Source organism: Rhinolophus ferrumequinum, chromosome 25 (assembly GCF_004115265.2).
Source record: "Rhinolophus ferrumequinum isolate MPI-CBG mRhiFer1 chromosome 25, mRhiFer1_v1.p, whole genome shotgun sequence".
Lineage (NCBI taxonomy): Eukaryota > Metazoa > Chordata > Mammalia > Chiroptera > Rhinolophidae > Rhinolophus > Rhinolophus ferrumequinum.
In genome coordinates this window covers 39766746-39781624 of record NC_046308.1, presented here as the reverse complement: position 1 = coordinate 39781624, position 14879 = coordinate 39766746, and the positions used below count along the sequence as shown (strand labels likewise).

The 14879-nt window shown below is 43.5% G+C and overlaps 1 protein-coding gene across 3 annotated transcripts in view; it reads left to right on the top strand.

Annotated features, from left to right (window-relative positions):
* Window positions 1-14879, top strand: part of GRIK4 (glutamate ionotropic receptor kainate type subunit 4) — a 637398-nt gene that overhangs the window by 437055 nt on the left and 185464 nt on the right. For all 3 annotated transcript variants that reach the window (XM_033098464.1, XM_033098465.1, XM_033098466.1), the window contains one exon: window positions 11125-11303. In XM_033098464.1, coding sequence (XP_032954355.1) covers window positions 11125-11303 — 179 coding nt within the window. The remainder of the gene's footprint in view (window positions 1-11124; window positions 11304-14879) is intronic.

Here is a 14879-nt window from a genome sequence, read left to right as displayed (position 1 = left end):
GGGAAGCCTGACGGGCAGCTCTGACCCAGGGAAGAGGCTGGGAAGAGTGTGATTTTGGCTGGGCTAGGAGAGAAGAGACTCCTCCACCCCCAGCCACCACCTTTTCTGGCCTGCGGGAAGAGGGTGACGCGCGGCTGGGCTGGGAGAGAGAAGACCCCTCCATCCCCAACCCCCACCCTTTCTGGCCTGCCTAGGGTGGGGCAAGTGCAACTGCAGAGACACTCCCAGGGATCAGCAGTAAGCAGCAGACGCAGCTCTGGGCTTTCAACAGCTCAGAAATCTTCCGCCCGCACACCCCCATACACACACACACACTGAAGAAGTGCCCTAAGACTCAGGAATACTGGACATGGGGCTGGTGGTGCTACTCTCAGTGTGCATATGTGCAGGCAAAGGCAGAAACTGCACTGACTTTGTAAAAACTATCATCCAGAACCCTCAGGCCCACGCATTTAAATCTATAGTCCCAAAGTCACTCTGGGAACCAGGTGACCGGCTCTGCCTGTGTAATAAGCAGGGGGCTCTTTGGTACAGCAGAGGACAACCTGGACATTACTTGGTGGGCTTAAGCCAAGACTGGCGCTGCTTTATGTTTTGCTTTGTTTTGTTTTGTTGTGTTTTGTCTTTGTATCTTTGATATCTTTGCCTGTGTCGAGTGGGGGTTACCGGGTGTTTTTACATGTGAATATATTTGATTTTTTTCTTTGTTGTTGTTGTTGTGCTTGGTGATTTGCTTTGTTCTGAAACTGCCCTACCAGGGCCCAGCTTAAGAGGCACAAGATTCAACATATACAGAGGCCAACTCCAGACCAAACCAGAGTACTACTGGGTTTGACCTACAAGTCACACACCCAGAGGGAATTCTCTGCAGGCACTAGAGCCCATAGAGGCCAAACCACATTTAAGTGATCAACCCTCACGCAGCAGAACGCCCTGCGGGGGGCAGAGCCAACGATCAGCCTAGGAGTTAACCCCACCTACTCACAAGCAAAAAGCAATTACAGATCTTCTTGAACAGGACAATATACACAACACAAGAGTCACCTTTGGAGCACACGCAGAGGAGAAGAACGAAGTAGTGCAAGACAAATATAAAGGACACATACTACATAAGATAACCTAGCAAGAAATAAGAACTCTAGGGGCTCTACCTAACTCATCAAAACAAACACAGAGAGTCAGGCAGATTGGGGAAACAAAGATACACATCCCAAATAAAAGAACAGAAGAAACCTCCACAACTGCACCCAAATAAAGCAGAGGTAACCAACCTTTCAGAGACAGAGTTCAGAACACTGGTGATAAGAATGTTGAAGGAGCTTAGAGAAGACATAAAGAAGGATGTAGAAATCATAACGAACAACCAGTTAGAACTAAAGAACACAATTACCGAAATTAAGAACTCACTTGAAGGAATTACCAGCAGGTTAGATGAAGCAGAGGATCGAATCAGCGACTTAGAAGACAAGGTAGCAGAGATCACCCAAACGGAACAACAGAAAGAAAAAAGAATAAAAAACAATGAGGATGGCTTAAGAGACCTCTGGGATAACATCAAGCGCAACAACATGCGCATCATAGGAATACCAGAAGGTGAAGAGAGGAAGCAAGGGATTGAGAACATATTTGAAGTAATAATGTCCGAAAACTTCCCCAACCTGATGAAGGAAACCAACATACAAGCCCAGGAAGTGCAGAGAGTTCCAACCAGGATAAACACAAACAGGTCCACACCAAGACACATTATAGTTAAGATGGCAAAGCTTAAGGACAAAGAGCGAATCCTAAAAGCAGCAAGAGAAAGACAGAAGGTTACATACAAGGAAACTCCCATAAGACTATCAAATGACTTTTCTACAGAAACATTGAAGGCCAGGAGGGAGTGGCAGGAGATACTCAAAGTGATGGAAAACAAAGGCCTACAACCTATATTGCTTTATCCACCAAGGCTATCATTTAAAGTTGATGGAGAGATAAAGAGCTTTCAAGAAAAAAATAAGCTAAAGGAATTTATTACAACCAAGCCAGCATTGCAAGAAATACTAAAAGGACTTCTGTAAATAGAAGAAAGATCAAAACAACCTAACTACAAATTTAAAAATGGCCATAACTATGTACCTATCAATAATCACTTTAAACGTAAACGGATCAAATGCTCCAATCAAGAGACATAGGGTGGCTGACTGGATAAGAAAGCAAGACGCTTGTATATGCTGTATACAAGAGACTCACCTCAGAACAAAAGACACCCACAGGCTGAAAGTGAAGGGTTGGAGTAAGATATTTCATGCAAATGGAAACGAGAAAAAAGCTGGAGTTGCAATACTTATATCTGACAAAATAGACTTTAAAATGAAGAACATATTAAAAGATAAAGATGGGCACTATATAATAATAAAGGGATCGATCCGACAAGAGGACATAACCCTAGTAAACATCTATGCATCCAACATAGGAGCACCTGAATATATAAAACAGGTACTGACTGACATAAAGACAGAGATCAACAGTAACACTATCATAGTAGGGGACTTCAACACACCTCTGACCACAAGGGACAGGTCTTCCAGACAGAAAATCAATATGGAAACAACAGCCTTAAATGATACATTGGACCACTTGGATTTAATCGATATTTTCAGAACATTTCACCCCAATGCTGCAAAATACACGTTTTTCTCAAGCTCACATGGAACATTTTCCAAGATAGACCATATGTTAGGCCACAAAACAAGTCTTGATAAATTTAAGAAAATTGAAATCATACCAATTGTCTTCTCTGATCACAATGCTATGAAATTAGAAATGAACTACAGGAAAAAAACTGGAAGACACAGCAATTCCTGGAGGCTGAATAACTTATTACTAAATAATGAATGGGTCAAGCAGGAGATCAAGGAAGAAATCAAAAGATATCTCCAGACAAACGAAAATGAAAACACGACAAACCAAAATCTATGGGATGCCGTGAAAGCAGTCCTAAGAGGGAAATTCATAGCTTTGCAGGCCTACCTAAAGAAACAAGAAACATCACTAATCAACAGTTTATCTTCACACTTAAGGGATCTGGAAAAAGAACAGCAAAATAAGCCCAAAGGGAGCACAAGGAAGGAGATAATAAAGATCAGAGCAGAAATGAATGAAATAGAAACCAGAAAGACAATACAAAAGATCAATGAATCCAAGAGTTGGTTCTTAGAGAAGATAAATAAAATTGACAAACCTTTAGCCAGACTCATTTAAAAAAAAAGAGACAGAGGACCCAAATTAATAAAATCAGAAATGAAAGAGGAGAAGTGACAATGGACACCGCAGAAATACAAAAAATTTTAAGAAGTTACTATGAGCAACTATATGCCAACAAATTTGACAATCTGGAAGAAATGGACAATTTTCTAGAGGCGTACAACCTTCCAAGCCTAACTCAAGAAGAAACAGAAAACCTGAATAGACTGATTACCACCACGGAAATTGAATCAGTAATCAACAATCTCCCAACAAACAAAAGCCCTGGACCAGATTGCTTTAAAGGTGAATTTTACAAAACGTTCAAAAAAGAATTATCACCTATTCTCCTCAAGCTCTTCCAAAAAATCCAGAAGGAGGGAAGACTCCCAAACACTTTTTACGAAGCCACTATCACCCTGATCCCAAAATCAGACAAAGACACCACAAAGAAAGAAAACTACAGGCCGATACTGCTAATGAACATAGATGCAAAAATCCTCAACAAAATATTAGCGAACAGAATTGAGCAATACATTAAAAAGATCACACACCATGATCAAGTGGGATTCATCCCTGGTATGCAAGGGTTGTTCAACATCCGCAAATCAATTAATGTGATACACCACATTAACAAAATGAAAAATAAAAATCACATGATCATATCAATAGATGCAGAAAAAGCATTTGATAAAATCCAACAGCCATTTATGATAAAAACCCTTAAGAAAGTGGGAATAGAGGGATCATATCTCAACATAATAAAGGCCATATATGACAAACCCACAGCTAACATCATACTCAATGGGGAAAAGCTAAAACCATTCCTCCTAAGATCAGGAACAAGGCAAGGTTGCCCACTATCTCCGCTTCTATTCAACATAGTGCTGGAAGTTCTCGCCACAGCAATCAGACAAGAAAAAGAAATAAAAGGCATCCAAATTGGTAAGGAGGAAGTAAAATTATCATTATATGCAGATGATATGATACTACATGTAGAGAACCCTAAAGACTCCACCTAGAAGCTATTTTAGAGCTGATAGATGAATTTAGTAAAGTAGCAGGATACAAAATTAATATTCAGAAATCAGTTGCATTTGTATATACCAATAATAAAACATCAGAAGGAGAAATTAAAAAAACAATCCCATTTACAATTGCTCCCAAGACTATAAAATACCTGGGAATAAATTTAACCAAAGAAGTAAAAGATCTGTACTCAGAAAATTATAAGACACTGAAGAAAGGAATGAAAGAAGATATAAATAGATGGAAACACATATCATGTTCATGGATAGGAAGAATTAATATAGTTAAAATGTCCATACTGCCTAAGGCAATATACATATTCAACGCAATTCCTATCAAACTACCAACGACGTTTTTCACAGAAATAGAACATATAATCCTAAAATTTATATGGGACCATAAAAGACCCCGAATAGCCAAGGCAATCTTGAGAAATAAGAACAAAGTGGGAGGTATAACAATACCTGACTTCAAATTATACTACAAGGCTACAGTAATCAAAACAGCATGGTACTGGCATAAAAACAGACACATAGATCAATGGAACAGAATAGAGAGTCCAGAAATAAATCCACGCCTATATGGCCATTTAATCTATGACAATGGAAGCAAGAATGTACGATGGGATAAAGACAGTCTATTCAATAAATGGTGCTGGGAAACCTGGACAGACACATGCAAAAAAATGAAGTTGGACCACCTCCTTACACCATATACAAAAATAAATTCAAAATGGCTTAAAGACTTAAATGTAAGGTCTGAAACCATAAAATACCTAGAAGAAAATATAGGAAGAAACTTCACAGACATTACCTGGAGTAAGATTTTTACTGATATATCCCCTCGCACGAGGGATATAAGAGAAAAAATAAACATGTGGAATTATATCAAACTGAAAAGTTTTCCACGGGGTTTGAAAATTAATCTGGGGAACGTAATTTGGTGGTTACCAGAGCGTAAGGGGGTTGGGGGGTGGGGGATGAGGGTGAGGGTGATCAAATGTACGGTGATGGAAGGGGAGCTGACTCTGGGTGGTGAACACACAGTGTGATTTATGGATGATGTGATTCAGAATTGCACAACTGAAATCTATGTAATTCTACTAACAATTGTCCCCCCAATAAATTAAAAAAAAAAAAAAAAACTGAAAAGTTTTTTCACAGCAAAGCAAACCATCAATAAAACAAAAAGGGATCCTACTGAATGGGAAAAGATATTTGCCAATGATATATTTGATAAGGGGTTAATATCACAAATCTATAAAAAGCTCACTCAACTCAACTCCAAAAAAACAAACGACCCAATTAAAAAATGGGCAGAGGACTTGAAGAGACATTTTTCTAAAAAGGACATACCGATGGCAAACGGACATATGAAGAAATGCTCAACCTCACTAACCATCAGAGTAATGCAAATAAAAACCACAATGAGATACCACTCACCCCAGTCAAAATGGCTATCATCAATAAATCAACAAACAACAAGTGCTGGCGCGGATGTGGAGAAAAGGGAACGCTTGTGCACTGTTGGTGGGATTGCAGATTGGTGCAGCCACTATGGAAAACAGTATGGAGGTATCTCAAAAATCTGAAAATGGAACTACCCTATGATCCAGTAATTCCACTCCTAGGTATCTATCTGGAGAAATCCAAAACTCCAATTCAAAAATCTTTATGCACTCCTATGTTTATTGCAGCACTATACACAATAGCTAAGACATGGAAGCAACCGAAATGCCCGTTGGTAGATGACTGGATTAAGAAACTGTGGTACATTTATACAATGGAGTATTATGCAGCCATAAAGAAGAAAGAAATCTTACCATTTGCAACAACATGGATGGACCTAGAGAACATTATGTTAAGTGAAATAAGTCAGACAGAGAAAGATAAGTACCATATGATCTCACTTATATGCGGAATCTAAAGAAAAGAATAAGTGAATGAACTAATCAGAAACAGTTTTGGAGACAAAGAGGAAAAACTGAGGGTTGCTAGATGGGCGGGGGCGTGTGGCTAAGGGGGAAGGTGAGGGGATTAGAAAACAATCAGTAACCACAAGATGGCCACGGGGTTTTGAAAATTAATCTGGGGAACGTAATTTAGTGGTTACCAGAGGGTAAGGGTGGTCGGGGATGAGAGATGAGGGTAAGGGGGATCAAATATATGGTGATGGAAGGAGAACTGACTCTGGGTGGTGAACACACAATGTAATTTATAGATGATGTGACACAGAATTGTACACCTGAAATCTATGTAATTTTACTAACAATCGTCACCCCAATAAATTTAAAAAAATAATAAAATAAAATAAAAATAAAAATAAATAAATAAATAAACTACATAGGTTTCAAGTGTACAATTCTGCATTACATCATCTATCTATTGCATTGTGTGTTCACCACCCAGAGTCAGTTCTCCTTCCATCACCGTATATTTGACCCCCTTTTCTCTCTTCTGTCATCCCACCTCTCCCCTTACCCTCTGGTAACCACTAAACTGTTATCTGTGTCTATGAGTTTTTGTTTCTTTATTTGTTTGTCTTTTTCCTTTGTTGCCTTCCATTTTATATACCACGTATGAGTGAAGTCATATGGTTCTCGACTTTTTCTGTCAGACTTATTTCACTTGGCATAATACTCTCAAGACCCATCCATGTTGTCACAAATGGCAGTATTTCATCTTTTCTTGTGGCTGAATAGTAGTCCTAATATTCTTAATGTTACTACACCACACATTCTCTTCTTCAAATTTCTTCCACTGCTTAGAATAAAAAAAAAAAAAGTATCCTCTTCTGACTGATAGAATTAGAGACTTTATGGGCTGGAAAGACACCAACATTCTTCTAGTTCAACTTTTCATCCACTGTGTACAACAGTCCTCAAGAGGGCCTTCAGTCTTTCCTTGACTACCTCCAGTGATGGGGAACTCATAATGTAGCCCACTGCATCTTTAGACATCTTGAACAGAGGTTCTTCCTTATGTTGAGCTAAATCTGTCTCCCTGTAACTACCATCCACTCATTGTTCCTGGGTATAGTACTTGAGACTGCCAAGAGCAAGTCTGTCTCATGACAGCCCTTCCCACCCTTCCTCAAGCCAGGTACCCCCTTCCTTCAGGTGGCCCTCAAGTGACATGGTATTTGTTCCTCTGCAGGCACTGCTGTTCCCCTGGCCTGTTAGGATATAGGGTCTCTTTCTTACCCCACAGTCTCTAGTTCAGTCCACCAGCAAACAATGTGTACCCTGCTTTGCACTGGGGATGTGGAAAGAAGTTTGAATGGGATCCCTGCCCGACATGGTAAAATAATTAGTGTATATGTGTACGTATTATAACATGTATACAGATGTGGATATGGATATGCTATCACATATTTTACATGGTTTATAACCAAGAGCTGTATTTTGTGGACTGGATAATAAATTTTGTAAGAGTTAGGAGATAGGGTGAAAGATGGTTAGGAAGTGAAAGTGTGGGAGAGAGGAAGGAATGGAAACCAGATTTGTGAAATACCTTGTAGGTGACAGACACTGTGCTGCTCACTTGTCATCCTCTTACTCATTCTGTAAAGTGGTTATTATCCTTATTTTCAGATGAGGACACTGAAGAGCAATGGGTAGAGGGAATTGCCCACATTCACTAACTACCCAGCAGCACAGGAGCCGGGATTCACTGCCACACCTTGCGCTCTGTTTGCTGCTGTAATGTGGTCCAGGCTGGGGAACAGAGTAACTGCTAGGAGATCCTGGGTGGGGGAGCAGACTTCCCCAGACTCATGCCCTTCTCCCTCTCCTGCCCGCACCCTGTCTGAGCACACCGACAGTGTGCTGTACGAGATGGGCGAATGCTGCTACTGCTTTGTTTAAAGGGCAGTAGAGCCCCCTGATGTGCAGCAGGGTGGGCATGCCAGGGATTGGTAAGAGCAAGGTCCCCAGTTTAGGAGGTGTCTGGGGGTGCTCTTTTCTCCCGGAGCTCAATGCACCAGCTGATTTTAAAGAGATGAAGCATTCCTGGCAGCCTTGGCTAGGCATCTCTGTGCTGTGCTGTGTGTAATCCTTCTGTCATCCCCCAGACTTTCCTGTCTCATCCCACTGAATTTCATTGCCCAGAATGAAGGATCCCAGGGGATTTGGCTTCTTTCCAAGCCAGGCTACAAAGAGTCTCCCTGCTACATTCCAGGGCCCATGGGATACCCCTACTGCTACCCCTCCCTTATTCACCCCTCCAGCTGCACTGCTCCCTCCCATAGCGTGCCCAGGCAGATCTTTCCTTGAGCCAAGGTGATGGCTGAGACTACAGGTGCCCCTGCTCTGTACTCTCCTCAGAAAGGTTGGCTGTTTGTTACAGTGTCTTTTGGGTCAGGTGCTCAGACCTTTTTACAAGTGAGATTGCGCTTTTCATATCAACAATGAGGAAGATTTGGCGAGTATTCTTCCTGTTTTACGTATAGGACAAAATGTGGTTGCCCTACAGAAAACCAGCTTTTTTAGGCTATCAAAGAAAATAGGGACATGACTTGAACTTCTCTGTAGACTTAGGTGCAAGTTCCTGGACTCTAAGCTCCTGAAGGCCAGAGTCTGCATCTGATCCATCTTCTTACTTCTTGTTGTCCCAGTTTCTGGCATTTAAGATGCACATGGTAAGTATTGGTTGAACAGACTTGTCCTCTCCTCCCTCATTCTTCCTCACTGAGCCATGCCTGCCCTTTGAGTTCTTGTGGGGATGAGTAAATACAAGAGAAGTAACATTGATACTGTATATTCCAGTTCCCCGTATGCTTTCAAATAGGATCCCATTGAGTTCTGGCCTGTTATACTCATTTTACAGATGAAGATGAAGACTCAAAGAGGTTAGATGACTTTTCAAGGTCACACAGCCAGTGAGGGCTGACCTTGAGCTTGAATCCAGATCTTCTGCATCAGGAGCAGAAAGTGTCCCAGCAACATCAGGGCCACCCTTGATGGAAGCTAGTGGAGAGGAGCTGCGAGGAGCAAAGGTGGCAGTGGATCTTTGCAAGCCGGGGTCAAGGCCCTGTTGGGGAGGGAGGGAAAGGCCGACCAGACGGGGTGGCTTGCACAGCTGGGCTGTATCTGGATATCAGGCCCTCTGGAGGCTTCCCTCCCGACCCCCACAGCCTCTGGCTCCCTGGAATGCTTTTTCTCGGGCCCCATGACTGAAGGATAGAAGTTGACACCACCTTCCCAGAGCTCCTGTCCCCATCATGCCAGGCCTTTGGGCTCCACAGTGCTACCTTTCCCTTGTTAAAAACAAAAACAAAAACAAAAAAACCCCTGTGTAGATTGTCCTCGCTAAGTCCAGAGAAAAATGTCCGGCCTCCCTGGGGTCTATCCCTGCTGCCTCCTGTGTGTTTTGTCCTGGTGGTCATGGGAAAAGGGTTGGATGAAGATGAAAAAAACTGGGAATCCTGATCCCCGCTGTGTCCCTGTGTGACCAGGCAAAGCTTGTCACCTCTCTCCATCAAGAGGGAGCGATGTGATCCTCCTCACAGCCCCTTCTTTCTCTTACCTGTTGATACTCAAGGGTGAGGAGGGTGAGTAAACTGAGCAGGGAGGAGTCTCTGAGTCATATTGAAGACATTACTGCATTTAATATCCCTTTAGCCAGTAAGGAAACCAGAGCACTGGGACCTTTGACTGGTTGGAAAGCCAACCCTTCCCTCGCCAACCAGTGTGTGGAGCCTGTGTCTGGGAGAGTTACTCATCTCCATGCCTCATGCTCTACTCTGTGCTGTGGGATTATGACACCTCATAGGATTATTGTGAGAAGTTAAATGAGAAGAATGATGTGAAATGTTTAGCCCATTACCTGGAACACAGTAAGGATTTAATAAATGTTACTATTGTCACTGCTTTGGGGAGCAAATGCCTGTAGGTTTCATTTCCAGTGGACTTGAGACTACTCTATCTCCAGGAGACCGCCACCCCCTCCACCCTCTTGCTGGCCTGCCTTTTCAGAGACCAAGCAGAATTAAGACCCTTTTGTCTGAATGATACCATTCTGAAACCCCTCTTCCCACCACTGCCCCAATGCAGCAAATAGCAGGGGGGAAGAGGGGAGAGTCCTTAGCTCACAATCCCAGTTTTCCTTTTTTGTCCTGAACCTGCATTGTTGCCTTCTGGAGTGCAGTTCAAAGCCTGTTCTTTTATACTCATAATAATACCTTGTTTTAATGCAGCTACTAGGCTCTGAGAAGTGCAAAGGGTTTTGCTAGACCTGTTTTCTGGGCTTTGTGATCTTGAGGGAACTGCTTCCCCATCTGAAGGCTGTTATAGGGCAAGATGGAACATTTATGAGGGTTTACCGTGTATGAGACTCAGGCTTATTACTTTAAACTTTTCTTCATTTGATTCTCGCCATAGCTCTGCGAGCTGGCCGCTGTTTTTGTTCTCATGGCTCAGATAAAGAAACTGAGGCCACAAGACCCAGCCATACAAAAAGGTCACACAGTGACTAAGTTAGGGAAAGAAGCCCAGGCCTGGTGGTCTCTGAACCCCGGTCTGAGCACTGGGGAGCCCTGCTCCTGAGGGCTATGGGAAAGAGTGGGGATTCTCTGGTCTGACTCAAAGGAGCTTCATTCTCTACTTTAAAGGAGTATTTCCAGGGGACTCGGTGGGGTGGGAGAGAGGCCATGGGAGCTTAGGAGCGTTCCTTTTATTGAAGATGGGATCATTGAAGCCCCAAGAGGTTAAGAAACGTATTCCGGTAAAGATGTTCCTCCTGAGCACCAGCAGTGGGGCCAGACCCATGACCCTGCCTCTGGCCCCGGTCCTCACTAGTCCTGCTTTTGCTCCAGTGTCTCCAGCAGTGGCACTGTGGACTCTGAGGACCTTCATCCTCTCTTCCCTTCTAGGCCTTTTAAACCTTGAGAAGCTTCTCCGGCAATTCCTTATCTCCAAGGACACACTCTCAGTCCGGATGCTGGATGACACCCAGGACCCCACCCCACTCCTCAAAGAGATCCGGGACGACAAGACAGCCACCATCATCATCCATGCCAACGCCTCCATGTCCCACACCATCCTCCTGAAGGTGGGAGCCGGGCTGGGCGGGTGCGATGGGCATGCAACATTCTTCCCCATCCTCCTTCTTACCTCTAGCTTACACTTTGCTCCCTCCTTGCGTTGGGTGTCCTCCTGGGCCATGGCTGAAGGAGCCCTGGGCTGGACCTCTGAACCCTGACAAAACTGTGGGCTTCACTTTCAACAGACAGCTCCTGAGAGCTGAAAGAAGAAAGCAGGATGATGGTGATCTCACAGAACTATTTAACTCCTGGTGCAGCAGGGGAGCCACCGACACACTGGCCAAACCTAGACCCTACCAGGGGATCTGTGGTGAAGTCCATGGGTTCCTAGGAGGGGCTTAGGTATTTAGGGGACTTGTGACAGAAGCTATTTGTCAAGTAGTGTAGAAGTAGTTCCATATTTGGACAACTGAGGCGGTCACATCTGCGTGTACTGCTGAATTCCGGCCCACGTATAATCCTTATACATGTACCACGGTTCACGAAATGAGCTATGTAATTTCCCAATGTAATCCTGTCAGTGACTACCTGAGGTAGGTATAATATCTTCTCTTGACAGATGAAGAAACTGAAACTCTGGGAGATTAACAGCTCTGTTCAAGGCCCAGCCCTGTGAGGAGCAGAGCTAAGCCTGTACCAGTTGTTTCTGACAGCAAATCGGGTGGTTTCTCCTACTCCCCCTGAATACAGAGGGGCAGAGTGTCAGCCCCTAAATCAGAACATACACTCTTGGAAGCTTGAGCTCTGTGAAGCTTATCTGAGAGAGACAGAGACAGACGCAGATAAATAAATCAGGTTCCTGGGTGTCTATGCTGGACAAACAGCTGGAAACAGCTGAGGAGCCTTGGAGTTACCTTGCAGCAGTCCCAGGGCTGGTGGCTGGCCGAGGCATATAACGCCAGGGGGAGTGGATCCTGCTTCCAAGTTCTTCTATGGGTCACAGCAGCGTCCCAAGCCTCTTCCCCAAACCAAACGCATTGGCCTCTTCTAATGCCGTTTTAATTGCACATTTAAAAGCAACCTGCCAAGGAGCTAGGCTCCTTGTTAACCTCCGCCAAGCTGTGAGGAGCCTGGCAGTCACACTGATGATTGTCTTTTCCTCTCTCTCCTTCCTGTCTCCTAACCTCCCCTCCCCAGGTAGTTTTTGCCTCTGAGTGAATAAGAGATTTGAATGAGTTTTCTGAGTACTGAGAGCTGTCCCTTCAGCCTGTTGCTATAGTAATTTTCCACAGCTCCATATATCCAACTCACATACACACACAGAATTTTTCTTTTTTCTTCCTTTTTCTCTTTCTTATGACTGGGGCTAGGATCAATGAAGTCATCAGGATGGAAAAGCTCCTCTAAGTTTCAAGACAGGAGACATACAGGCTGAGGAGTCCTCAGGAAAGTGGGGAGCAGGGAGTGAGATAGATGTTCCCCCAGGCCCCTTGCAGAGGGCAGGTCAGAATGCACATATCCCGTATCCCCCACACACCCCCATCCCACCTCCCATGGTGGAGCCTGTCTGAACAGCCCCCAGGGGGTAGCCTTTTAGGGGCGGTCCTTCTCCAGGAATATTTCAATATTTCATACTTTCTAGCATATGCAGTTGCTCTCTCTCTCTCTCTCTCTCTCTCTCTCTCTCTCTCTCTCTCTCTCTCTCTCTCTTTTAAATAATATGTCTAGTTTACTGTTGAAATTTTGGAAAGTACAGAAAAGCATATATATATATATATATGTGTGTGTATATATATGTATATATATACACATATGTATATGAAAATAAAAATTATTCATGATTCCATCACCCAGAGATAACCACTATTACATTTTGATTTGTATTCTTTCAGCATTTACAAACACATTGTTTTCTTTTCCAAAATGTAAGCTTTTTTTCACTTAATTATATGCCATACACTTTCCCCATGTCATTACATATTTTTCTACAAATAGTTTAATGACTGTATCATTTCCTATCATATAATGTACCATAATTTATTAAACTATTCCTTTATTGGAGATACATGTCGTTTTTAATCTTTTGCTATAATAAATAAGGCTGGGATGCACATCTTTCTTTGTACATAAATCTTTATGCACATTCCTAAATATTATACTAGTGTAAATGTCTAGAAAAGGAATTACTGAGTAAAAGGTATGCATGTTTCAAGGATTTTGATATGATTGGCCTGATTGCCTTTTACAAAGGCCATAACAATTTATACTCCCAGCAGCAGTGTATTGGTGTCTTACAGCACTCATAGCAATACCAGGTATTTTCATTAAAAGTGCTTTAAATTCTCTTATGGCTTTTGAAGGAAACTGTAAGGATCAACCTGTGATGAGCATGACCAGGGAAGAGCCCTGTGGGGTGATCAGTGGCAGGCATTCCGGAGACCGTTTACTGGCCCAGCCTTTGACACCTTAGAACCAAGCTGACCGATAATGACCAGGGCAACCTCGGGACACCATGTTCCTTTGTTCCCATGTGACTTCCTAGTAGCCCCAGGCAGGCAGGCCCTGCCATAGGCCTGGACTCAGTCCTCATGCTTCCCTGGGGCTCCCTGCTCCTCTTTCACGGGGATTACAACCCGGACTTGAGGGGCCTCAGGAAGAATGGACTCACTGTGGGAAGCAGTGTGAGCAGAGAGCACACGGAGCTTCTGGGATATTCTGTGTGCGTACATGAGCTTGGCCCTGGAGTTTGGCAGCACTCTGCTGTCTCTTGATTTCAGGAGGATTTGCAGAGTAATCTCCTACTTTATTGAGCAGCTGTTCCAGCAATGACCTCTATATTTACCCAGAATTTAGGTCTTAAACACCAAGGATCTCTTGTCTTTTATCTTTAGGACAGAAGATTTCACAAAATGGGTTTTACCATCTGGTGGTGCCCTCTCCCAGCCCCCTGCCCCCAGCCCAACTCTGTAACCAAGGGGTTCCCATCAGCCTAGGCAGTGGTGAGAGGAAATGGCACTTTATATGGACAATGTCAGTGTGGCAGATGGAATGGGGTGGACATCATGCCATACCATCTTCTTGGAAGAGGAGGAGGAACTGCAGCTTTGCTGGAGGAAGAAGAAACCTCCCAGAGGAGGCCTTGAGCTCCACTGTGACCCCCACTTCAGTTCCCACTGGAACGGCGGTGATATAATTACCCCAACCTGTTCTTCAAGGAGTCTGGGAAGGTGCCTGTAAGAATGTTCGCAAAGTTATTGGAATTCCTTGGGAGATAAACACTATGTAAGAGGAAAATGTGATCATCCCTGGTGGTGTTTCTCCCCTACATACCTCACTAGTCATGACAAAAATGGTTTCACAGTGACCCAGGGCTGCAGGATACATTATGAAAATTTAATCCACTGCCAAGAGGGATGAGGGCTCTGGGGAGAGCTGGGCTCATTATTTGCCTGATCTGCTTGTCAGTTTCTATATCACCTGTCACACTCAAAACCAGACACACTGATGGGGAATGTTGGTTAGGAGTATTTATGATAGCTACAGAGATCAGACTAAAGGAAGGCTTTTCTGAAACAGCAGTTCTCAACTGTGGGATGATGACACACTGTGATCAAGGGTGAGGCGTGTCACAAGCAACTTGTTCT